General features: G+C 44.2%; 1 protein-coding gene across 1 annotated transcript; it reads right to left on the bottom strand.

Annotated features, from left to right (window-relative positions):
- Positions 1-410: 410 nt before the first annotated feature.
- On the bottom strand, positions 411-26,784 carry ITIH2 (inter-alpha-trypsin inhibitor heavy chain 2). The gene is made up of 21 exons (XM_010153027.1): positions 26,653-26,784; positions 24,999-25,073; positions 18,768-18,803; positions 17,901-18,073; positions 17,076-17,180; positions 16,382-16,544; positions 15,022-15,129; positions 13,363-13,491; positions 12,601-12,717; positions 11,206-11,374; positions 9,386-9,511; positions 8,333-8,514; positions 7,213-7,398; positions 6,069-6,208; positions 5,297-5,469; positions 4,842-4,976; positions 3,389-3,502; positions 2,614-2,812; positions 1,796-1,968; positions 970-1,081; positions 411-563 (listed from the first exon to the last, which is right to left on the bottom strand). Exons 1-21 carry the CDS (start codon positions 26,734-26,736, stop codon positions 416-418), a joined length of 2,847 nt encoding a protein of 948 aa, XP_010151329.1. The 5' UTR covers positions 26,737-26,784; the 3' UTR covers positions 411-415.

Here is a 26,784-nt window from a genome sequence, read left to right as displayed (position 1 = left end):
CCCTGGAAGTGTCCAAGGCCAGGCTGGATGAGGCTTGGAGCAACCTGGTCTAGTGGAAGGGGTCCCTGCCCATGGCAGGGGGGTTGGAACTGGATGGTCTTTAAGGTCCCTTCCAACCCTAACCATTCTGTGATTCGATGATATTACAAAACAGTTGAAATTTTTAATGGGGTTTAATATCCGCTAAATCAGACACGGGAAGTGCAGGGCACTTACCAAAACCCATCGCAGATTTCATTGTTTAACAGAAGAGGGAGTTACATTGCTTTGGAACACCGATCATTTATAAAGCAAATGGTGCTGGAGTCACCTTCGGAGGATGTGGCTCGAAGGGCTGAATCTACTGTTGGGAAGAGTTGTCTGTGCATGAAGAGTACCAATCTTTTTGTACGAAACCGGTGGGGTGTTGAAGCATTCAGGGTTTCTTCAGAAAGCTGTAGAGGTGGGGGACGAGGTAATCTCTGTAGTGGCCATCGATGAAGCCCTTCCCGCTGTTGTGCACAAACCAGCACTGCACGTCGGTCCCGGCCACGCGGTCCCTCCGGTAGTCCTTCTGCAGTCCCCTGTGGGGAAGAGGCCACCCAAAACGGAGGTCACGGCACGAAGGAGACGTCGGTAACGCTGCTCCTTCCTGGTGCTGCTCTGCCGAAGCGGCGAGGCGTGGAAACCACTGCAAAATGCGGTGGGTTTTACAGCCCTACGACCTCGCCGGCCCTGCTGGGGGGTGCCAGGCGCTCCGACACGGCCTGTCCGAGGTCAGGGGCAGCTACGAGGACAGGACACATTGGGCGGAAGAACCCGAATTGTCCCAAGTGTTTTGCCAACTGCTAAAACCGGATTATGAGCAGAGGGAAAACAACAGGCACTTTTTCCCCCGGGGATCCTTGAGCGTTAATAAGCCTGCCATCATCGACGTCACGAGGGAGAGGTTGGACGCACAAAGAGAGCAGTGACGCGCCGTACTCGTACCTGGTAACCGTGAGCTTGTTGCCTTTCACTTCCATGGTGGCTTGTGGTTTCTCTGGAGCTTGCCCAGGTCTTTGGTGGTGGATGTACACCTCCGGTTCAGACGCAAACTGACCTGATCAGAGAGAGGTTTCAAGCTCTTTGCACATCCCAACCTCTGTGTCTCCCTCATTAAGCTGCCGCCGGGCACTTTTGGGACATCAGAGTCACCGCAGCAGGCAAAGCGCTGCTGCGTGGATCACGGGGCACCGCGCCTCCAGCGCTATCGGATCACCCACACTGGGAGGGAAAAGCCCTGCTTCCGAGCCAGCAAACCTTCTAAGAAAGCAGACCAGGGCTGCAAAGAGGATTTGGGAAACAACCTCTGTTGCTCGGTTTTCCCACGTGTTAAAAAGAGCCTTGGCTGGCTCCAGGGCTGGGAGGGCTGATTTTCTCTATTAACTGAGCCCAGCTTTTGTTTCGTTGCCAGAAAAGGGCTTTTGTTTCAGGGGAGCCGAGTTACAGGTGTTTGGACAGAAGCCTCCTCGGAAGGAACGTTTGTGTCAGTCTTATCAGCCAGGCCGGGAAAGCCACGTCACAGTGTCACCAAGGCTAGTCAGGCCCGTTTGGAAAACACCCTCTCCATCTGGGACAAGGAATAATCTGGTCCCTGATATTCTACAATGTCCTTGGAGCTTCCAGGTCATTACAGGAATCTCCCCCATTTTCCATTTGAATAATTTTCGCACCTTCCCCGTCAGGACACAGAAGCCAACGAATTCACTCAAAGATATAGCAAAAACCCTTCCCAGTGCCCTGCTGTTCCCCCCGCCCGACCCGCAGCCCTTACCTATCAGCCCGTGGGCTGCAGGAGAGAACTGGTTTTCGGGGGGAATGTAGATTCCCAGGAAGTCAACATTCACCGGGTGATTCTTCCACACACGGTGCAGCAAAACCATGAAGGACATCTCCTCGCCCACGGTGATCGTCACGTTGTTTTCTTTCTTCACGGATATGAGGAGCCTAGCGGAGGTGAGTCAAAGGGAGGGCTCCGTTACCTGCCCCCACATAAGCTCTCGGGACCCTTGAGATGCTCGCGGGCATCCGGAAGAGCCGCCTGGGGCTGGCCGATATGACAGAGGGTCCATCAGAAATCCACAGCCTGGGGTGTGGTAGGAGAGTGCCTAATGGGACAGATACTTCATCCCCAGTCAAATCTTGCCCCGCAAATTCAAGCTCTTGCTACGAGGAGCGGAGATTTTGGAAGTGATCCCGTTGCCTAAACAGGTGTCTAGTGCTGAGGGGTGTCCAACACTGCTGCTAGGGGTTCGTCTGTGGGAGAAGGGCTCCTGGATGTTGAGTCATGGCCCCCGTCACACCAGGAGCCCTGCAGGTATCTCAAACAACGCCGCGTGCTTGCGTTTAGGCAACTGCATCCTGGTCTTAGCTAATGCGGTCAGCAGCAGGGAGAGGAATTCAGCTCTTTCTACTAGTTTCTGGTCAACTGAATCACTCTCTTGGCCCTAGTCCCTGATTTTAACTGCAGCGAGAGCTTGACACCCACCTGAGGGTCACCCTGTGACCTGCATCCCACCCGAGGCTGGGTCAGCCCAACACTGCCTTGCTAATGGTTTCCACAGGGCAGACAGCAAACGCTCAGCCACTTACTGTTTCCGGATGATGTGCCCCGTGTCAGACCAGGTCAGCGTGATGCCGTAAGACCCATCTTTCAGCGTTATCGTTTTTGTGGTGATCTCCACTTTTAGGCCTTTGCTTTTGAAGTAAAACCCAATTTTCCCAAAGTATGTGTTGAGTTTCTTATTTTCTGTTTTCTTGGCCCCCACGATCTGCCCATTGACCACAACTCCTGTGAAGAGCAGAGAAGCAGAGGTTGCCTAAACGCTGAAGCGCCACCTTGGAGTTGTGATCCCCGCAGGGAGTACCAGGGGATCAGCAGAAACATGTGGCTGTCCTCACAGTGAAAATGTTTTTCCTAATGGCTCCTACTTGGAATTTCACCTGTTGCAATGTGTTCCTGTTACCCCTTGTCCTTTAGCTATGCATCTTGGAGATGTGCCAGGCTCCATTGGTACCTTCTGGTTTGGCGATTGTAGACAACAACAAGGTTCACCGTGCGTCTTCTTAAGAGTGACCAAACCCAGCTGTCTCAGTCCCTGCCTGCACATCCTGTGCTCCGGCCCCATCATCATCTTGGTGACCAACACTGGGTTTGATCCGGTTTGCCACCGTCTTTCCTGTACTGGCAAGCCTCAAACTGGGCACAGCACGCCAGATGCAGAGGGAAATAACCACCACCCTCAGCCTCCTGCCCACACCCTGTCAGCACACGGTCCTCCCTGTGGGCATTTCCTCTGCTCCCTCCAAACCCCTTTCAGACCCAAGAGAAGAAAAGTGTGCCGTAAACCACGCTTTAGTCCCTTACCGGTACCAGGGTCAGAAACCAAGTTTAGGATCTTTCCAGGCTCTGAGTTGATATTGAAGCAGATGTTCCTTTGGCTCTTGGGCAGGTGTATGATGAAATGTGGGTCATTGTCAACTGCAACACAGAAGAGAAACAGGTGTGAGAAGCAGGTCAACTGCAACACAGAAGAGAAACAGGCGTGAGAAGCAGGGCCTGTAGGTAGGGGACACGGCATCGAGTGCACCCTCAGCAAGTTTGCCGACGACACCAAGCTGTGTGGCGCGGTCGACACGCTGGAGGGAAGGGATGCCATCCAGAGGGACCTGGACAGGCTGGAGAGGTGGGCCACTGCCAACCTCATGGAGTTCAACAAGGCCAAGTGCAAGGTCCTGCACCTGGGGTGGAGAAATCCTAAGCACAAGTACAGGCTCGGTGGAGAGTGGATAGAGAGCAGCTCCGAGGAGAAGGAATTGGGGGTACTGGTAGACGAAAACCGAAAGAAGGCCTGTTCTGATCAACATTTCCAGGAACAAAAAGAAATTCCAGTGCAAAATACATGTGTAAGTCGGGCAGGTAACTTTGCCTTGCTCAGGTTCTTTTCCAAGCAGTTTCTTGACTATCCAAAGTCTTAGATTAACCCTTGGGCTGTGCTGAGAAGGAAGTTGATAGCTTTTTTTGTTTGATAGCTACGTAAATACACGCATCTGCCTCCAGGCACACTCGCAGAGCTATCACAGTTATACTGCTTTTACAGGCTGTGGTTCTCACAGCTGGTTTGCTTAAGTAGGCACTAAACTGGCAAAGGCCCAAGCATTAATGGGATCCATCGGTCACCAGTGCATTCAGAGGTTTTTATCTACCACTGAGCATCCATCTGTCACGACAGCAGTAACTTGGCATTAGCTCTGCTACCGCAGGGAAACTGAACGTGAGCTCGGTGAGCAGCCCCAGGGAAGCAGGCACCAGACAACGGGGTCACTGGGATCCTTTTAAGATCTAAACTAGTCTTGTGCTTGTAGCTTAGAGCATATTTTTACAGGTTCATCTATTCGAAGTCGAAATGACTCAGTACTTTATAAAGAAAAGCTTAATCCTTGGGCACTAGGTGGATTTTCAAAAAATGGAGTGAGGTGGCTGTGATTTGGGATGCACATGATTGTGCCCTGCTTACACCTGCACCAGGGGCTGTATCGAGGCTCTCTCACACCGATGTCCTCTGCAATAGCTTCGTCACCTACTCACAGCAGTTCATTTGTTCTCTTGTGGACCAGCCCCCAGATGAAGACACACCCTGTTCAACAACTTTTTTGGGTCAACTGATAAACCCCTCCGTCATTACAGAGGTTAGCGTCTTGTCACGGAAGCTGAAATTCCCCAAATGCCCAATAACTTTGGTTATATCACCTTTCGTTGTTTGTTGGGTGGTGAGTGTTGCTGTCTGGTGTTTCTTTGCAGAGAACTACTGTAGCTTTACCTCTGTTTATGCTCAGAGAAGACACAGGAGGACTCCTTTGCTCAGGCATGAAGCTGACGGGCACCGCAGTGACGTTGGCCCAGGCTGGGATACCTTTGTTGTTATTAGGTGCGTTTGGAGTTAATCCTAGAGTACCTGTTCAATGAGAGTCGTGATTGGGTTTTTGTTAGTGCTGACATGCTTAACAGGGCGATTTTTAAAGGAATGCAGTAAATTAGAGCCTGATGTCGTTATACCAATGTAAAGCAAGTGCAACACGCACTGCAGCCAATGGCTGCAAACAGCACTTGTGTAACAAGATGCTCTCAAAGTGGCTGAAGATTTGGTCAGCTTTCACTACAAATAGAGGCTATCCTATAAGCTAAAACACCTGGAGTGAACGATGAGCACAGTCGTTCTTCCAACACAAGAACAGAGCCAAAATGCAAGGTGGAGTAATGGACAGGGACACTGACCTGGGCAGCAGCCCCTTCTGGGGTCTTTGGGCTGGTCTGCCAGCATTATCTCATCCTTTTCGGCGTTCTCTATCAGCATGGCTGTGAAGGGGGTAACGATATGGTGGTCAAGTGACATCTGTAGGATGGATTTGGTGATGTTCCTTTTCAAAGCTGCAGTGGGGGCTGTGTTTCTGGGTGGAAAACAAAACAGAAGGTGTGCTTAGAAGCTCCACAGGGCAGATGCCATGACAATGCCTCCCCAGTGAGGCCATAGGACCAACCTGGTAGGTGTTGCAACAGGGAAAGGCTGAGGGCCTTCACAAATGCACTGTGAGACTAAAGACTCATATTTTATATGAGTATAAAAACTCATATAAAGACTCTTCTTGGCTTCTGTGGGCTTTGGCCTGGACTCAAAAAAGCCCAGTTTATCTCCTGTTCTCAGCAAGAGACCTCTTTCTGCTTCAGAGAGGCTTCATCCTGAACCCCTCCTTAGCTTTTACTCAGACTCTGTAAGGCAAATCTCCCACTCATTTCATTCTCTCAGCCACAGAGCCAGGTCTGTTTCACCCTTATTCCTCTAATTAACTGCTCCCAAACTTTATTCCCTGACACCTGTGAGTGCGAAAAATAGGAGGAATGTGACTGAAGGTATCACCTACCTTTATTTTGATTTGTTTACCTTACTCATTTGAAACCCTGGGAGCAGCTTCCTAGCTGTGGTCTCAGAGAGGACCAGACTGCTCTCGACCTTCGCTTCCCTCCCATCACAGACCACATTTCTCCTCACCTCTCTGCCAGCATCTGGTTGACAGTCAGATAGGCCCAGAGTTTCCTAGTGAATTCGGGATCTGCGTATTTGTCTTTCTTCATGAAGCCATCCAGTTCTTCAACGTCTCGCAGGGTTTCCATGACAAGCTCTGCATTTGCCTACGCCATCAATGAGAAACAAGGATAACGGAGGGTGAGCCAGGAGAATTCAGTGGATTTGAGTTCCCCTCTTGGCACGGCTGGAATTAAAGACCCACTCTAGCTCTGCCTATGGTCACTTCTAGATCAGAAAGTCCCAGCACTGTTGGCCTGACTGTCATGGGGAAGGGAGCTGTAGCAAGAGGGTCTTCTGTTAAACACACTTTTAGTAACAGCATATTAAAATAGGTGTAGGAGCTGTCAGCAGAAGTCAAAGAGTGTGCTACCACATGCCAAAAGAAGAGGCTCTTAGAGCTCTGCTATCCTCCCCTCAGGCTTTTTCACATCCATTTCCAACTGAGGAACAGGAACCAAATTCTACTTTCTCCCACAGACCCTTGGACTGCACTCTGTTTTGGCAAGAAAGAATGGTGAACGTGTTTGCTTTTTCCAGCAACTAAGAAATGGCAACTCCTAAGCCCTGTAAGAGGGCAGATTTTTTGGTTCTTCCTCAGAAAGGATCTGGATGTAGTATTCCTACCCCATTCCACTCCACCGGGAAAAGCAGCCCTTAAACATGGGGAAAGTCAAGTCCCACATGCCACAAGGCACAGCATAAAAGGACAGTGCTAGGCCTTGGCAGGCTATAGACACCCCAGCTTGAACTCCCCAAGAGTGGGAGGTTCAGCCACAAAAGGAGCTACCTTAGGAGATCTCCCCCTCACCTTCACGAAGCATGAAGGAAGGCTCCACAGTCAGTCCGGTTTGCAATTGAATTTTAAAGGGTATTTCTATTAGAAGGAAGTTCCTCTGGCAGGCTGCAGGTAGTGACTGTTCGTGGCTGTACTTGGAGCTATTGTGCAACATCCTTGTACAACCCTGCCATGAGGTTCCTCACGCTCCCACCCAGAACACAAGTGGACAAAACACTCTGCTGGCAATAACCTCCAGCAAGGAGACTGTACACGAGTGAATGGACCACCCCAAACCCCAGGAGCAGGTATTCTAAGGAGACCCTCACTCACTGCTGTCGCTGTGACGATGCTTTCCAGGTGCTGCAGGTTGTCTGTGTCAACCTTCCCAGCCACTACTATCTCTGAGCCACCAAAGTAGTTGTGGAAGCTGCTCTGGGTGACATCTGACACTGACTCCTGGGGGTAGTTGAACTGAATCTTCTTCAAGAGCGGGGTGGAGACCTGGTTGTAGAAGTTCTGAGATGGAAGGAGACAGAGAAATGAGTCTGTGGTACCCAAAACAACCCTCCCCCATGCAAGTGGGACTTTCTTTGTCCCAGAGGATGCGGACTCCATACTTAGACCTTAGTACACTTGTAAGACTGTACAGCAAGAAGTTCTGGCCCAAGACTTGTGGAATTCAAAGGCTGGTCAGAAGCCCATGGGCTGTGTTCTTCCTTGACCTAAAAGGCTTGAACACAGGTTTTATGGACCTGAATCTATTATCAGGTTGACCAGCTCTTGGCTACTGTGTAAGACACAGCGCTGCTTCCCCTTAATTCTTGCCAAAAACTAAACCTATATCTCACTTGTATTCGCTTCTGTGCTGTAGACTGTCTACCCTTTTCTGACCCTGTTGTACCTGGCTGGTGTGAACTGGGATGTGTGCGCACAGCAGGGTTCTGCTTCGCAGAACACCAGGTGGTGTGTCCTAGAAGTACGAGAAGGTGATGAAGCCAGTGAATAGAAACAGAATAAGGTTGTAAGGGTTTGTTCATCAGCAATTGCTGCTCACGGATTTGGAGCCATAGCCCCCGAGAACAGAACTTTTTCTTACATCAGTAAACATGGGATTAACCTTCAGCATTTATATTTAGGCCTTTTGTTAGTGCTGAAGTCGCCTTAATTTTAATTCAGAAATTATTTGTTATGGTTAGGACTGTTTTAAAAAAATATAAATCCTACACAGAGCGCTGAAGTATGTATTATAGATACTATAAAAATTGTAACTAGTAGCACTTAATCTAAGGTATGATTGTCATCTTGCAGGACTCTCCAGAAGGAACGATGCTTCCTGTGACTCCCCCTGTGAACCTACAGTAACTCTACTCTTCCTCGTCGAGTTACTCAGCTCCACAGCTGTGAACAGAACAGGACTTGCAGTTTCAGAAGCAATGAGCCCAAAACTCACCTTCATTTGTGCAGAAGTCTCCTGATTTCCAAAAATCCTCTGGGCCATGCCACGGTTGTCAGTTGCGATTCTCTGCAGGAAATCGTAGTCTACATCAAACCCAATCCCGAGGCAGAAGAGAGAGAATTCATCCTTTATGCTCTGCTTCACATTCTTCTGGATTGTTGTCAGCTTTAGCTCACCTTTGGGACACACAAAGGGTGACATCCACCTGAGCAACGGAGGAAGTCTCCATCAAGGTAAGCGCATTCACACTCTTCCAGTGTCTCTGATTCTCAATATAAGGGGAATCTAGACAATTAGCTCAGGTGCTCAATCTCCACTTGCAGTGCCTACAGTGACATTTGAGCTTCTCCTGGATGGAGATTAACAAATTATTTCTACTGAAGACAATTCTTTTGAAATATTATATTATTTATATATTATTTGTATATCCAGGGCTCTCATTAATTTTCTGGGCAGTTTGTAACTGTAGCACATCTAGACTTCTCCCAGAATTACTGCTTCAAGCTCTCTGGAGACTAAGACATTTCCATAGAGGTTTTACTGTGTTTCTCACACATAAGGTGTTCTCTGCCACCATTGGGACTGACATTTTTTTAAAACTTACTTTCAATGGCAGCTTCTTCTGGGTTGGCATCTTGCAGTAACTTATTGCTTTTGACCTGTCCCAAATCCAATCCCAGTTAATTTCCTTTCTAGTTTATTTTCCTGATTCTGATGTTACGCATGGGACTGCATAGATCTGTGTGGGCTAAGGTCATTGGAAGAGGAATTTTTTTCTACAGCTGTGATTACGTCTCCCTGCAGGACATGTGCATTTCTGTAATTGCAAGAAGTACATAACTTGCATACCATAATCTACTTATCCTTTGAAAGCTTCTGTGCAAAGCCCCATGGCACCTATATCACTTGGCAAAAGAGCAGCACAGGCATCGGAAGAAAGTGGAACAGAACTTTTTTAACTTACTGTGAAAGTGTCTACGTGTTGCATGATTTTTCTCGGGCTATAACCCCACTGGCCTTTCTTCTCACCTTAAGCAGGATCCTTACCTACTGTTGGGTCTCCATCAGACACCAATACGATCATGGAGACTGAGTTAGGGTCCAACATGCCTAAGTTCTGGGCTTCGTTCAGGATGAACGTGGCTCGGAGAAGAGCTTCATTGATATTTGTGCCTGTCAAAAACACAATGAAGAAAACAAGTTTGATTCTTGCGGAGTCCCCTGTCAAATCCTGATCTAGGATCTCAGAAGATCCTAGAAGGGACAAGACCTGAGATCAAGGCAGCAAAACCCCTCCTCTGTGATGCTTATGGCACATCTGCTATCACTCTGGTTCCTTAAAGAAATAGAAGTTGAAATGTGTTGCATGTGGGTCATTGTGTTAAACAGACCTCTACTTTTCTCTTTTTTACTGAAATCAACAGAATCAGTCAAGATTTACATCTCTGTAAGTGGTAACAGCCTACAATCCATCTGTTCCTGAATTTGTTCACTAGCATGTTACTTTTTTCTTACCATGATGCTGAAATATATGAATACATATTTATATGAATTTATACACATTTGCATGTACACACACACACACACGTGTTTTGCACTAAGTTCCAGTAAGACACCAGATGATAATACCCTTTTTCAGCCCAGGCTGTCACCTCCACCTGCTCCCTTCCATTCCCCCTTATTAATTCCAGTGGGAACATTTGTGGTGTGGGGGATTATTTGCCGTGGGGAGAAGTAATGGATTTGCAGGCAGATGATTCAATGAGAGAAGAAGAAACTTCCTTTTCTGGCATCAAACAGAAACAGGCAGCCTTGGATATCTTGATTGGAACAAAAATATGTTAACTGATCCTATCTGAAGGTTTGGCTTGTGGCACAGAGGGGCTAAAATTAGTATGAGAGGAACAGGAGTAGGAAGATTGAGCAGTCAGAAAAGAAGTGTTTTGTTTGTCAAGAAGGGAAAACATTAGTGGCTCCAGAGACATGATAAAACGCTGCCTTGCACACTGGCTTTGCTGGGTGGGAACAGGTCTCCCAGTTTGTCTGTCAGCTCATTGTAACAAAGTCAGGTTTAGGAGGCACTCATATACCCAACATGGGTTCCTAATCCCAGCCCACGGATTATCTCGGACAAGTCTATAACCTCATCTTGATCCTACCATATGTACTGCCAGTGAAAGTTTCTGGGAAGAAAGGTGCCACAGCACCAGGAGGCTCTGATGTTGGGGAGAGCCTCTACACTCTATTGGTGTGCAAATAACTCAAGGACTAAACCAGAACTTCACTTCAGACAGCAATAGATTAAAGTGATCGTGAGCCCTTTCTGTACAAGTAGCTCAAGCACTGACAAGTGAAGCATCCGAAGCGCTGAAAGGCTGAAAAAGGCAACGGTCCTTATTTATTGGACAGGGAATGAAGGCATAAAAATGATGAACAGTTTGCCCTGGGTTGTGTTTAGTAGATCATGGTGTAGTCTACAATTTACAGCCAGTGGAGACCCTGGAGTTGGGCTGCTTATGATCTGCTTTATACAAAGGCATGAGACAGCCTTGGTCTGTCAAAGATATTTGGGATCTTTGAGGCTGAAGGTAGGAACTACAGATTAAAGGCAGCTGTTCTATGGTCTGTGTTCTATCTGCCAGTCTATGTTCTATCTGTCGCAGCTTATTCAGTAGAAAGAAATACCATCCCACCCCTTAACACAGCAAACTACAATCCTCGCCCTCCTTTAGCCCCCAGGGCATGCTTTTCTGATCTTGGGAATCAGACTTTCCGTTAAGAATTCTCTGCCAATCTGAAGGTTGTCTGAGGTACCCACTCCTGTGATATCTAACTTCCATGAGCACCTTGCAATCAAAACCTCATACCCCCGTTGGGATGGATTGTCTGGATGTACTTCTTCGCATCTTCAACCTGCGCTGGAGTGGCTGAGACGAGGTTGTCTCTCCAGCATCGGACATTGTGGTTGAAGTCGATAAGGGAGAACTGATCAGCAGCACGGAGCTCACTCAGTATCGCCTTCATGGCCTCGATGGTCTGAGAAGAAGACATTTAAGAGGAGTTTATGCTTCCTGTTGCTGAAGGCACCCTCTTAACTTGTGACTACAAGCAAACAGATGCCTGTGATGAGCAAGAACACGAGCAATGGAATCTCAAATAACATCTCCCATCCAACTCTGTCCTTTTCTGCACTTCTTGCATAAAGCTGACCTTTTCTCCAAAGAACCACAATAAAAAGTGCAGTTAGCAAGAACAAACCCATGTGACTCAACCCACCCATGCTTAACCCCTGCTAACACAGAGTGAGGTGAGAGAGGGAAGCAGCTTGTGAGACACTGTGGTTGAGGAGAGAAGAATCACTCATATCGGCTCAGGAGGGTTAGCTCTGTCTGCAGTGCTGTCACTGCAGGCTGGGTAACATCTGTTGGAAGATGTGTGATTTAAACAAGTGACAATTAGCCTGTATCCCAGTTATACAGCACTGATTTCCCCAAGGAAGCAGTCTGCCAAGTCTTAGTGTGGTGCTCCGAAGCAAATTCAGATACACCTATATCATCCCCGACTAATGTTTGTCTAGCCAGTTCAGTGACACAGGATGTACAGTCTCCTGAACTCCCTTCTCAGCACAACAAGGTTTTTCCTAATATAACTCTCTCCTGCTGTAAATCCATCTGAATCTATCTTATTCTACCCTGGGTGGGCATGAATGGCAGTTGATGAGTTTCCCTTTTAGAACAATTGTTTGCCTATCTGGGGGCTGATTATGCCTCTCCACGTCTTTTCTTTTGCAGACGAAAGGTTTTTTGCATTTTTCATCCCCAGGAGTTGTGTTGTCTAAACAATTCTTACTGCTCTTCAGTGGGCTGTCAACAATTTGCCCACAACTTTTTGAAAGCAGGGATGTAGTATCCCCACTGAGATTTTCCCAGGATTCAGTGAAGGAGATTAGAGAAAAAGCAGGTCAGAGCCTTTGCAAAATGTTTTGTGATCTGTCAATTACAGTTTTGATTTAGAGCTAAAATTAGTATTCTGGTGGCATCATCTCTTCCTTACAAGATGGAAGGAGGTTTTCAAATAACGACTAAGATCATGCAGTCCTTGCTTCACCAAATATTCTCCAAATTCAGTGAGGCTTTTGATGGAGTAAAGTGTAAAGTATGTAGCTGGTAATTTTGGTTTCCAGCCTGCTACAGAATGGTATGTTAAGGCACATGGGAAAAGTTGGCAGGAGGTTCATTTTGCAATAGAGGTCAAACACTTACTTGTTTCATTTTCAGTCCCCACATCGAGCCACTGACGTCTATAACAAATAAAATGTTTTTGGGCAGAGGATCAAGATTTTCAGGAGCAAAGAAGTGAATAAAATAGCCATTAAAAATCTACAAAATAAAATAAAAGAATTCACAGTGAAGCAAGCTATAGTAAAGAGGTCAGAAAACTCAAGACAGTAACAGAGCAGAAAATATTGTTCTCCTTCATGGGCCAAATCTAACTTTCAGCTCTGCATGTCTCTATTTGTAGCCTTACACCATTTATACTCCACAGTCTTCACTTTTTATCAAGGAAAGCAGGGCCTGGTTCTCAGACAACTGCCACGCGTAGGGAAGAATGAAAAACGTTTTAAAAAACACTGTTCTGACTGTAATAATTCAACCCTATAACTCTGCTTCACGTTAACATAAAAATAGTGATGTTCTGGTTGTCTCCTTGTGATATATTGGTACAACTTCCAGTGACTCTGTTCTCTGATTCAACGTTAAATCACCAGAGTACTTCTAGGTATAAAAGATGTTGGTTTTTGGATAAGACAGGAATCTGGTCCTGACTCTATGTAGGACCACGTCTTAGTCATAAATTAAGTAAATCCATTCTGCCCACTTAAAATCTCTCTGTTCTTTCAATTGGATACAGAGCTCTCTCATGCTTATTCTCCTGAACGATGGAGTTTATTTAGCGCAGTTTGCTTAACGACAGTAATTCTTGTATTCACAGATCTCCCATCCCAGTTAAACAGCAACACTTACTTCCAGTTCTCCACCTGTGGTTTCTCTGTTCACATCATATTGCACCACAAAATTTCCATCTACTGCTGTGGATGAGCACGTGGGGCATTTTCGTTGTTGAGCCATCGTTGGCTTGAAAGAAACATGAGCCTTGAAATGAGAAGTGATCATCAGTCAATCAGATGTTGTGTGAAAGGTGGATCATTGAAACAAAAGAGTTCAACGGTTTTCGAAATATCTTATTTCACTGTACGTTTTCTTTTCTTTCTTTATTTTTACTCTTGGTTTAGGCAGAAAATGGATTTTGTCACTTCAAAAGAAAAACAGCACTAAGGTTTGCCTAGGTATGCTCTTTCACTAGTAGCGACTGTGACACAAATGGTCCCGTGACCTGGGGGTTCAGTATTATACAGTGACCCATATGTGCAACACCAAATATTTTAATTACAGCTGTGCAAACCATTTGTAGTGGGTAGTATATTGGCTCATTTAACATTTTCCTAGTTGAAAGTATCCATAATTTTATCAACTCCTTTTAATAGAATTTTAATTGCGTTTTTTCCTACAAACAAACAAGAGCTTGTAATTGATCTGTAAATTGAGTACCAGGAATCATTTTCACTAGTCATGTGATTGGTTATGCAGCCTTTATGTATTATTTCTCTGCTTAGACTGGATAACTTGAAATTTCCTGAGAAGATAAGACATATATAGCCAGCAGCAAAATTTTCTGTACACTCAGAGTCCAGTGCTTGCACAGGACCTTCCCTCTAATGTAAGGTCTTTGGAACATGTGAAACATTATCTCTGTTTTCATGTTATGAACAAGACCACTCGGGACTATCTTAATGTTGGCAATATTTTTCTGTATCTTAGTTACATATGCTATTAAGAACATTGCCATGGCAGTGAAGTTTAATAATGGCAACAAACAACACCTTCAGATAATTTACATGTGTAGAATAATAAGACCTGAATGAGACTCTGAGTCAGTGTTTACTTATTTGCCTTCAAATTCATGATTAAACGTGCTCAGAAGTTATTTGTTTACACTACCTCTGAAATAATTTGCTAAACTAGGAAAGCGGACACCAGAAATGATACTGCCTGATGTATTATTACAGCATAGACAGACTTTTGGGGCTTAGTTCACATAGCCTGTGTTAAATGTCTGTGTAAGATGGAGAAGAGTTCTACCCTCATGGAGTCACTGCTTGAAGTTTCTTGAGGAAAACTCTACTGTTGGAGGGTTTACTTATACATGAGAGCTGTGCTGGAGAAAGCTAGGGTAAGAACATCAAGGAAAAGGGCGGTCCTAAAATAAGTCTCTATGCAGATGTTCTCAGTTGAAACTAAGATTGTAGAGTTATTCCAGAATGGCTACTCCACTTGACATTCATCACCTGTCTTTTCCACATTCAGTAATCCCAGTGCATCACTCTTTCAGAACTACAAAAGCAAAGCTTTGCGCAAAGGTGGATGGACTACACAGTTTCTACACTGCTGTCACTGTAGTATTCGAACATCTTGTACATACAGTTAGTAGCAAAAATGAAGACTGTATTTTTTTGCCATATTTTTGCATGCTTCCACCAGATACGAAAAAATAACCATGACTGCATAGACACAAGTGTTGTGAAAACTGAAACTTTCATGCTATTTCCAGTCTGTGACTGTTACCTTTTTCTCTCCCTTGGAGATAGTGGTGATTCCATTAAAATGATCTCCGAGTGAATTAGGAACATGCACGTAGCGAAGTCCCTGTGGCTCGATAATGCGGACATCCACCTAAAGGCAGGAAGGGAGGACATTTAGTATGGAGCAGTGCCAGTGTTGCACCAGGATTTCATGGACTCTCCATAGATGGAGGGTGGGATGCGCTTGAGAATGCTCCTGTAGGGCTAGTCTCATTCACGGTGGGGATCCAAGCAATGATGAAAATAGACCAGGATGAAAAGATGAAAAATGTCCAATGTTCCATTTGGTGGGAATTTCAATTCTTTCTGTCCCATCACATGGTGGGATAGGAGTCAAGGATAATAACATCATTTATGCTGAAAATAAGAAAGAAGCATGAAGTGACTCTGCTTCGGTGTTTCTTTGGGTTAGAAGGCCAGGAGGAACACTCAGTGATTAGTTCTCTCCCTCTTTACTCATTCTGTTGACACAACAGAGAGTATTTTTGCTTTTGTTTGGATAGGCAAGGTGATTTGCAAATTAAAGGTTTTATTCTGTCAGCCTGAGACAAGGGCTTTTTCTGTTTGTGTTTTTCAATAGTGTAGTAAGACTATGAGGAGACAGAGTGTAGTATCCTTTTCCGTAGGAATAACTCCGGCCTTTGGACAGCTTGAAGCAGATCACAGCCTGCACCAAGGAAATGTGAGCAGCAAACTTACATATACAGCTTGTGCTGAAGCTACAGACAGATGAAGAAGACATTTATAAAACAGGAACATAAGTTCAGCCAGATGGAAATGTCCAGCCAGCCCTATCTCTTGTTTCTGCTGATGGATTACAGAGGACACCTTTGTATGAGTGTAAGAAGGAAAGTAAGAATAAGAGAAATCATATTCTGGCAGCCAGTTGTGGAGGGACTGTCACTCAGAGAATGTCTGCTCTCATAGGACATTATCTCATGAAGTTGGAATTATTGTGAAAAGTACTGTTCCAAATAAATAACGGATATAGTTCATTTTCCTTCAGTCAAAGCAAGTTTACACAAAGGTGTATATATAGGCCAAAGCTCATTTGCCCGAGTGTTTCTGATGTGAATAGGTCACAATTCAGGAGATGCCCAACCGTGTTAGTATGAGAGGAGGCAGGACACATTTACTCCTCACTCACTTAGCTATGTAGGCCCTGGTTTGGAGAGTCTCATGCTGGCATACACAGTGACCTTGGGGCTATTTGTACTGAGCCCAGATAAAAAGAAGGAGCTGTAGATGAAGTGTCCTGCTGTGGGGCTCATAGGAACCTTGGCTGCTTTCTCAGTGAGGATTCACCTGTGGGGTGCTGCCTACACACACCAGCTCTCCTTTACCTCCATGTGCTTTGCCAAGCGTCCTGGCTTCACAGAGATGAGGTGCTCATAGGAGCTCAGTTTCCTTCGAATCATTTCATGGTAGTGAAGTTCAAACTGGATCCTTGTGCCTGGGGGCACGTTCACTTCGGTTTTGAAGTTTTCCATATCCAAGGCATTGCTCCTGCAAAGTCAGCTGTGGGGTTATTTTGAGAAAATACAAGGAGAAAGAGAGCTTCTTCGCACTTTTGTTTTAGAGTTATACATTTGCTGGGTTTGATTCTAAATATGGCCTATACCAGGGAACTGCAGTTCATAAAATCATGGAATGGTTTGGGTTGGAAGGGACCTTAAAGATCATCCAATTCCAACCCCCCTGCCATGGGCAGGGACACCTTCTACTAGACCAGGTTGCTCCAAGCCTCATCCAGCCTGGCCTTGAAGACATCCAGGGATGGGGCATCCACAGCTTCTCTGGGCGGCCTGTCCCTGTGCCTCCCCACCCTCTCCGCTGTTTGTTAGCACAGTATGTTTTATCAAGCTGAAAGCAGAACAGAAGTTAAGTCCTTGACAATTAAATATCAGAGTTGCTGTAAGCAAGCAACCCATTTTCATTCCAAGGGTTCCTCCCTCATCTATCTGTTGCTGGGGTGGGTCACCTTGGTTCTCCTATGAACAAGTTCAGTACAATATCCATACGCCAAACTCTTCATACCTTACTATTCCAGCAGCTTTGCCTTTGGCTTTTGCTTGAGAGTACATTTTTCTGGCTTCAGATTTTTCTCGGATTTTGCTGGTAAATGTTATACCGTTGACATCCCTGGGAGAGAGAAACAGTCAGCTTGCAAAAGTAACAACTTCACAATTGACAACTGTGTCTTCATTTTAGAAAAACATCAGTGAAATCTAATCTGGTGGGAAATAAAATAATAAGGTTCTTGTTTAAACCCAAAATAATGAAGTCTGGTTTCCAGTAGATCTGTATCTCCTTCCCTACCTAGTTTTTTATTTCCTGTAGCCATCATTCTTGTAGTCTGAGGGGGATCTGCTCTCCCCCACCTCCTTCACACTCCCCCCATCCTTCGGGCAGGGCAGGCAGCTACTCATGCCGTGGCTGGTTTGGAAAATGGATCAGGATGTGTCTGCTGACCGGCAAGCTGGCTGCTGCCTCTCTGAATGGATACTGAACCAGCCTAGTTCCTATTCTGTTCAGTGAGGGTTCTAATTTAGGTCTCTCTTCTTTGATCTGGTGCCAACTCGCACAAAACAAGTAGGAGCTCAGTCTATTCGAGACTTCTGTTCCTTTGTCAAATTTTGTCAACATTGGCCAGTGGCACAACAATTACTGGAGAGGAAGAGATGGACAGACAGACAGTATGATGACACGAGCCTTTTTATGTTTGAGAAAGCCTGCTAAAATTACAAAGAACCTGGAAAATAATAAGGGTTGTTTTGCTTTTACAAATACCTCCCTCCCACCACATTCTGCCACCACACTGAACTTGCCAGAGCACAAGGCTGATACATGCCTGCTACTCACATAGTGAAGTTGTCAATAAAAGCTCCTTTGGGGACTTGTACATCAAACACTATGTGCTGGGACCGTTTTGCATTATTCACCATTTTGGCTTGGATCATTGTGTTGGCCAGCCGTGAAGTTATAGTGGATTGGACTTTGTAGCTGTAAAGACCTATCTTGTCATCGTCCTCCACCTGTAATTGATAAAATTACTCTATAAATTTAGGACGACGCTAGAAAATGTGCCCTAGAGCGCAGTATCAACCCCTTTTATAGTCTCAGTGACTTTTTTTTCAACTACTGCTCATTACATGAACACAAGTTCAAGACACTTCCATATTTACCTGGTAATTGTGGCAGGATTCTCATATGAATTATGACATTTCAGCTGAAAGAGGGAATTCATTAAGCTGGAGTGTTTTCCGTGCTTTTGACCATTCCGGTCCTTGGAATGACTCTACTGGTGCAATCCAGCATAGAAGGTTACACAGTAATCCTCAGTACCATATACTCAGGAGGAGAGAGCTTACATTTTCACTAAAAGTCCTAAATAAAGGAGACCTGAAGCTCTGGTTACCAACACAGTCTTGTAAATGGTTAAAGCACGAGAGTGAGAGAACATTATTAAAGTGGTATATTAAGATACTCTCTTTGTCTAATCACTTCTGATGCTTATTTCTTCATATTTTCCATACCCTTCTCGTTCCAAGAGCAGTTGTATAAACAGCATTGTGCAAACAGTGCTCTGTTTAAAGAAAATAGGTTAATACCCAACCAGCAGTAAAAACAAGAAACTGAACAAACAAAAGGATTGATTTCCAAAAAAATGGTTAACTAGAAAATCACTTTGTTCTGTATTATTTTTCACAGAGGAAGAAAAAAACTCACCAGATCTCCAACATAGCCCCAGTCGGATGTGCTTCGCTGGAAAAGAAAAATATGGAGAATGTATTTCAGCAAAGTTAAGAACACAGGTTGTGGCTGTTTCAAGATAGGGATCAGAGACTGGTAACAGGTGGTCTCTGTGATGGTCAGACTAGGTTTGAGGTCCCAGGCTTAGTGTGCATACTGCTTTTGTCCTATTTTATGTATTTATACATTGGATGTTGAAGCACGTTATCTCCCAGCTGTGACCATCTAAACTAGGACAGGTCTCTTCTTCTTTTATTTTTTATAGAAAACATTCTCTTCAAGAACAAAAACATTCTTCCTGAGAGCAAAACATTCTGGCAAAAAGTCATACTCAGAAATCCTGGATTTTAACACAAAATTATCTCTCTCTTTTCCTAGGAATAGTGGAAAAACCTTATAGAAAAAAAAAGCCCCATAGGAAAATCCAGACCTTTCAGCTAATTTTGTTTTCATTCACATTATAGAATATACATTTATATTCTGTATTATATGCATATATATTTATATGAAAACCTATTGTATAATTGATATTACATTGATATACATATATATGTGAAGTCGGTTATGTATGCACTGCTTAGAAGAGCTGAAACTGATTATTGATGGTGTGGGTTTTTTTCGTGTCGTATGGAGAGTTCCACTTGGAAATCTCTGTGAAGGGGTAGTGACCTCTTGTGGCCATTTGAATTATTCTCTTTAATCCTCCAAACTGGCATGAGTAACCCTGGGATGGGAGTTTGTCTCACCTAGTTCTAGGGAGAGAGGCAATTGTTTAAGGCAGACATCTATTTTGGTGTTACCATCACAACAAGGCAAACTATACAGTCAATGGAGCGATCCTTTTCAACTGAAAACATAGTCCCCTTGGGTTGAATGAGTCCTGGCCTAAACCATGCTGACTGTCCTGATTAGAGGAGTGGGTACCCAGTGCTGCTGGCAGTACCACCCTCCCTTCCGCTGGGGCTCCAGGAGGTCACTAGGCTCCCGTAGGTCTTGCATGATAGCTGACAGCCAGCCAGAGGTCTTGGACTTCCTGTGCTAGCTCACACAGTGCTAGACATGTACGGGTGGGCAACAGAACAGAGCCCTTCGACTCCACTGATGGTGATCAAGAACTCTGGGACACTGATGGCCAAATTATAAAAATGAACAAAACATCTCATCTCAGGTTTCAGTAGGACTTGAATCCAAGTGGACCCAAAATCACAGAGCATGCTTACAATAACCACTTCAGTCACATGGTGCACGTAGGCTTGCTTACAGTTATCATAGAATGGTTTGGGTTGGAAGGGACCTTAAAGATCATCTAGTTCCAACCCTCTGCCATGGGCAGGGACACCTTGCACTAGACCAGGTTGCTCAAAGCCACATCCAGCCTGGCCTTGAAGACATCCAGGGATGGGGCATCCACAACATCTCTGGGCAACCTGTTCCAGTGCCTCCCCACCCTCTCTGTGAAGAATTTCTTCCTGATATCTAATCTAAACCTCCCTGATTTCAATTTATACCCATTACCCCTTGTCCTATCACTACAGGCTCTTGTAAAAAGTCCTCTCCCAGTATCCTTGTAGGCCCCCTTCAGATACTGGAAAGCTTCAATGAGGTCTCCTCGGAGCCTCCTCTTCTCCAGGCTGAACAAGCCCCGTTCTCGCAGCCTTTCGTCATAGGAGAGGAGCTCCAGCCCTCTGAGCATCTTCGTAGCCCTCCTCTGGACTCGCTCCAAGTGGTCAATATCCTTCTGATACGCAGCTTTATATATAAAGCTTGCGATGCAGTTCATTTAAGGCTAATTAAGATACTGTTACTAGGAAAATCTTGGGCTGCATAAGAGATGATGCATCTCATAGCAAGATCATTTTAATGAGATTATTTTCAGGATGCTTTAAAGACAAATAGCGAGACTGCAGGTTTTCTGCCTGCCTGACAAAAAACGCTAGGGTTTTATTTCCTAGTTATACAGACTCCACCTGAAACATTCCGACTGGGATTTCAGGATCTGGAAGTGTATGGCTCTCTACAGACTCTCTGCAAAGCCTGATGGATTGACCTTTGTTCAGTCCATCCTGACACCCTACCAACATCACTCTACAGTGAACTGGACTCTTCACATCTGATAAAAAAACAGACCGTGAAGAATGACTGTTGTCCACACATAGCCTTGGGGTTAGAAACGTCACCAGCATGAACAGAAATTAAGAGTAAACCAACCTTAGCTGAAACAAATTTAGTTTTGCACAAAGACCTTAGCACAGAGGGGATTTGTTTTACTGTGGTACTTTTGTGCTTGTCAGAAGAGCTCGGGTTCTCGACTTGCTGTTATAATGGTGCTTAAAGCTTTCAGGATGCCCAGGTTTCCTTCCTGTTTGTTTTTGTGAGGGTGGAGGAGAAGACGGAGGCACTGATGGAGACGAGAGCTTATGACTTGCAGGTGTAATGACTCCCACTGCTGCTGTTGGAGATCAGACATGGTGTGGGACAACCACCCTCTTATGATCTCCAGGGTTGCAGAGGGCAGCCACTCCAACAGGTCAGGAGCACAGAGCTGTAGATAGCCACACTTGTAAGGTTCAAGCACTGGTGTGGTTACTGAGAACATGGGCCTTGAAGGGACTTCTGTGGCCCATGAGACATGCTATTTCTGGTCTCTTGGCTTATCTTTGCCTTTAAACCTCATCCAGTTCTGCTGATGACTGCAGTGCATTGAAACAATACCTTGTGCAATAGCTAATCTGTGGCAAATTGCTGATTAGGGTGGAGACAAGTGCCTCAGGAACTGTTTTGAGGATCTGGTCTTGATAGATGCTGGGCCCTTCAGGTACTGAGACCTGTCTTCTGATATCTGAGCAGGCTATGGATAATTAGCTGTCCATAATGATCTTTGTTCAAAACACTCTGCAGGAATATTGCAATTACTATGCAGTCTATCAATAAAATACTGAGTGCTTCAAATAACTGTTATCCAGGGCTGCAGGCCCAGATGCCTCCTGTCCTGCCTGTGGAGGAAGAAGACACGGCGTCTAAGGGAGGAACACATTACAAGAGGTAATGCATTGCAAGAGTTTTTACATCATCTCTGGGATGCCTAGCTTACCATTACTTTCAAATTGCTGTTCACGGGCTACTCCTGAGGTGTGACTTAGTAAAACAAGGAAAACAGATTCAGACAAGTTATACTGCATTTGAAGGAAATCAATGTTCTACTGGAGCTTGACAATTCCTAGGGAAAGTCATAAGAATGTGTAAATTAAGAAAAATGTTGAAAAGCAGATGCCCAACATGCAGTCTCCTCACAGATTTACTTCTTTTCAAGTCAATAATTTTCTAAGCATTTTTTTTTATCACACTGCAATCTCCTTGCAACCTCTTCAGACTCCTTTTGGGAATCACGACTCTATTGTGAGGTGAAAGAAGAGCAATTTCAAACCTTGGGCTTGGCTGAGTTTGTCCTCACAGTGCTGCAGATGAATCCAGGTCTTTCTGGTCACACTGAACCTTGGGAACCCAGGGGCTCTCCAGCCAACCGATTCCACACTCTCTCTCCTTCCTCATTTTCCCTCCTGTGCTGGTTCTTAGGGACAGTAAAACAGGTGGGAAGAGCAGTAAGGAAATAGATGTGATCTCTCCTGGCTCTGGACAGCCAGAGACGAGGACCAAGTCTAGGGACATGCTACAGAACATCCCGCCTTGCAGTCTAGACACAAACTCCGTTATCTATCTCCAAAACAGAGATCCAGCACTGCACCATCACAAAGAGGTCCACAAGGTTACCTGCATTCCAGCCCATGAGGTGCTCTGCTTGTGTGGTCACAAGGACCATACACATACCTAAGACACAATAGTTTTGGAATTACTTGGGAGCAAATATTTTTTACCAGAATGCCTGATCTGGACATAGAAAACAATTCTTTCTATTTAGAGCTCATCAGTAGGGTCTGCAGAGGAGTTCTGTTGTCTTGTTGCCAATGGGCTAGTGAGGTCATTGTAGAAAACCATAGCACTAAAACAATAATTTGGAAGACAGTCTTCCTCTAGTGATTAACAGTTAGCAACTGTACTCCTGCTGTTGGCCAAGAGCTACTGTCTCAAGATGTTTTGCATAGTTCAGTTTAATCTCATTTATTAATCTTTTATTATGACTCAACTAATATAAGGGTAGCTCATCCTATAGCTGAGATCTTAGTTCTACTGGTTTGCAAAACCTCATCTGATAGGTAAAGTATGGGAAATAATATATGGGAATATAAGGAATAACTGGTAAATGAAACAACTAGTAGAATTGTAAATTACTGCATATATATGTCTATATCACTGTGGATCCAGAAAGTTGGGGAACAGAGACAGCGTAATACATATGGCACTAATACAGACATGTTGGAAAGAAATTGTGCCCCGAAGAAGTGCAGCTAGAGAGGATTTCTGCTTAGATCATGATTAAATTATTGAAATACTGGTCTGGCAAATGTGACCTGGCTTGATTCATATTTATGCTAAAATCTTCCCTTTTATTGACAGAGTAATAGGAGCTTCAGGTGTCAATAAGTTACACTTATGGTCTTTGTGAAGCCCTTTTTGAACAGCCTTAGGATAAAGAAGAATCATGTCTGTCTGTGCTTGACTTCAAGGATGCTGGGAAATCCAACTTTACTCAAGAGGATCTTTTCTTTTCACTATACTGAACAAGCTCAGGAAAGGCAGCAGCAGAGCTTGGTTGAGGATGAGGTACACTCTGATCAATTCTTTCATGCAGTGTAATAATAGTTAGTACCTTCAAACATCTGATTTTGTTGTTATTATTGTTAATTACTACTGTGTCAAGCACAAGAGAACTCCTGCAGTGCTGCTTTAAAAGTTTCTGTTTCAAAAGCTGACATAATACAATAATCTGCAACCCATCAGCATGCTGGAAACAAATTTTCTTCCCTGGTCTCAGACCCCACCAGCTCATTCATTACCCATGTGACACTGCTGCACTCTTTTGACCTGAGTGAAATATGAATGCACGGACTACCTGCAGGACTCAAAGGTTCCAGCCTACATTGCCAGTGTCTGAAGTCATAGAACCATAGAATATCTCAAGTAGGAAGGAGTCCATAAAGATCATTGAGTCCAACTCCCTGCTCCTTGCAGGACTACTATTTAGTTTTCTAAATCATATGACTAAGAATGTTATGACTAGATGCTCCCTGGACTCTGAACATAACCAAGAGTGGTCTTAAAACTAGACAGGTCTAAGATAGCTCAGCAATAATGTAGATTTAATTGTCGAATGCTTTAACTGACCCTGACATTAATTGTATATTGCCCTGTGGACTAAAGGAAAACCAACCTTTCTCTTCTTTCATGCACAAAGGTAGAACAATTACTATTAAAATCTAACTCAAGGGTTTTCTAGAGAGTATTAAATAAATCTCAGCTAAGGCAGGCTGTGGTGTATTGTGAAGGTGAAAGATGATATGAACAATGAAGAAGCTACTTGCATAGAAATACAGAATCACAGAATCAACATATGCATTATATCCATATAATGCATTTGGGTAAAGAATTTGTGCTTATCAAATAGGGAAATGAGCTGGGAAAACAAACAAAAAGCCACAGAAGATACAAGAATCACAAAACAAAAGTCATAGCTTGAAAAGTGTCAAAGACAGAACCAGTGAAGCGAATGACCTGTCTTATAAATTAGACTTCAGCTGGCGTAAAAACAGCCACAGTGAGGGCCCAATTGTTTTCTGTAGCCTGTCGGAAATAATTTCAAACCTGACAGGATACCATGGCTCATAGTGTGACCTCGCAGATTTCAGTGGTCATGCTGAGAGATAAGCAGAGAAGCACGGTAAAAACCCTGACAGCAAAAGCACTGCTGCCAGCTTTGCTGTCCTTTTCCATTTTCTCATGGAAAAGCCCCACCAGTATCAATGGGATTTTTCCCACACATCAAGTTAAACAGACAAGTATCTCCACAGCTTAGCATCTGTATGGTGGTCCCTAGGAGCTCAGAAATGAAACAATGCCTTGTTGTGCTAGGTACTGCATAAAGGATAGTAGCAGTTCTTATCCCAACAAGAGATATGGAAGTCTCAATGCATATAAGGACTGGCTGGTCCCACCTGACTGCACACTCAAAATCCTTGACATGGAACAGACTGCCTGGAGAGAGCTCCCAGGAATTCTTGCTTCCCTTTTTTGAAGCATTTGTGGGTACTGTACCTGGTACCTGCCATTTCTTGTTTTGAAGCTTGAAGGAAATCCATCGATTTCCAGGTCAATCAGATTTTCCACTTCCTAGAGGAGAAAGAGGAAGAAAAAAAGAAGTGTTGCTGCTGCCTTACTGTTAGTCACTTGATTTATTATTGATTAGCACTCTAATAGAATTCCAAAGGGAATTTACCTCCCCTTGGTGCAAACGGGAAACAAAGGTGCAAACCATTTGAGACCAAAATGCCGCATCTTTACACATTCTGTTTCCATCTGTGGCCAACAAGTTCTAAATAGTCTTATAAGGCCATGGCCTTTATTATCATTTTACAACCTTTCCTTCTGAAACAAGGAGTAATATTTAACACAGTGAAATGGCCATAAAGAGCAAGAGGCAGATTATAATCAGGATAGGTCCAGCCATGGCAACTACAACACTTCAGATACTGATCTCACTTAAATCAGCAAATTCAGAGAATTTCTGCTCAAACCAGTAGAAATTGTTTCTGACTTTATACTATTATACATGAGAACTAAATCTGTCACATTGACAGCAAAAAAACATTAGGTCTTTTCCAAGTGCAAAGCTGCACTGATTCAGTTAGAAGCATGGTTCTTACACCACAGCAATATTCTCAATTAAGTTCGTTAGAAGTTTAATTTATAGCGATAAAGATGTTTAAGTTCATGAATTTCTCTCCAACTTATATGATAGCATACATACAAAGGCTTACACAAAATTAACTGTAGTTCTTTAAGCACATTGAGGTTAAACTGATAGGGCATCTATGTTTAGAAAGGACCACAGGTCTGGGATATTTTTCCTGGGAATTACAAGCTCAGGATAAAAATCTCACTGTGTCATGAGAAGTGCTGTAAGAAGATAGAAAAAGAGGATATCCCTGCTCACTAATTCTTTTTGTTAATCTTACAATGGAAAAGAAAGCTTTACCCCATCCCTGCTGATTTCACAGAAATATTCCAATACAGCAAGGTGGAAATGTTTGCAGACACCGAAATCTAAGTTTGCCTGAGTCTGAGAGTTTAAATCTGGGCTCAGTTTCAGAGTCAAAGCTATAACTATACTTCCTTTCATCACTGATTTATCCTAAGCAATTACAAGCTCCTTTATAAATTATCTCATCCCTCTGCTGAGGAATGTACAGTCAATAGGATTTAACTCCATATTTGAATTCCTGTTAACAAAAACCTGAGTCCATATGAAGCTTTGCTGAAGTTCGTAGTGGTTTATACAGGACACTCCATACAGAAGGACATCTATCTGCTCTGTTTCTGCTTATTCCAGGAAAACAGAATATAAAATATACTGAAGGTCTGAGCGTAGAGGCCCCCTTGGATGTTTAAAGGTTAAAAACACCAGAAAAGGCAAAGTTGAGGTAAAAATATGAATCCTGCTTGAAAAGAAACTTGGAGTTATGCCCATATTATCCCAACTTTAATAATATTAAAAAGCAACATTATGGATGACAGGTGAAAACCAATAATCAGGACAATTCCATTTAGAGCTAAAAGTAGAAGAGAATTCATGAGATAGAAGCAGAGCTGTGAAGCAATGACCCAATTCTGCTCCCACTGAAGCCAGCTGCAGCTTCAGTGCTGACTTCAGCAAGGAAGGGAGACCTGGGCCCTGCCTGGAAATACTTACATCTGGGATTTCGTCGATAACAAGATCAAAGCTTCCTACTCCAGAAATAAGGAACAAAACCAGGAAGCAGAGCAGATGCTTCATTTTCTTCTTGCTTGTCTCCTGAGAACAGCCTGCATAGGTATTAGACAC

This window comes from Eurypyga helias, unplaced genomic scaffold (genome assembly GCF_000690775.1).
Source record: "Eurypyga helias isolate BGI_N326 unplaced genomic scaffold, ASM69077v1 scaffold3226, whole genome shotgun sequence".
In the NCBI taxonomy this organism is placed as follows: domain Eukaryota; kingdom Metazoa; phylum Chordata; class Aves; order Eurypygiformes; family Eurypygidae; genus Eurypyga; species Eurypyga helias.
Note: the sequence above shows the minus strand (reverse complement) of the source record. Positions and strands in the feature narration are given on the sequence as shown.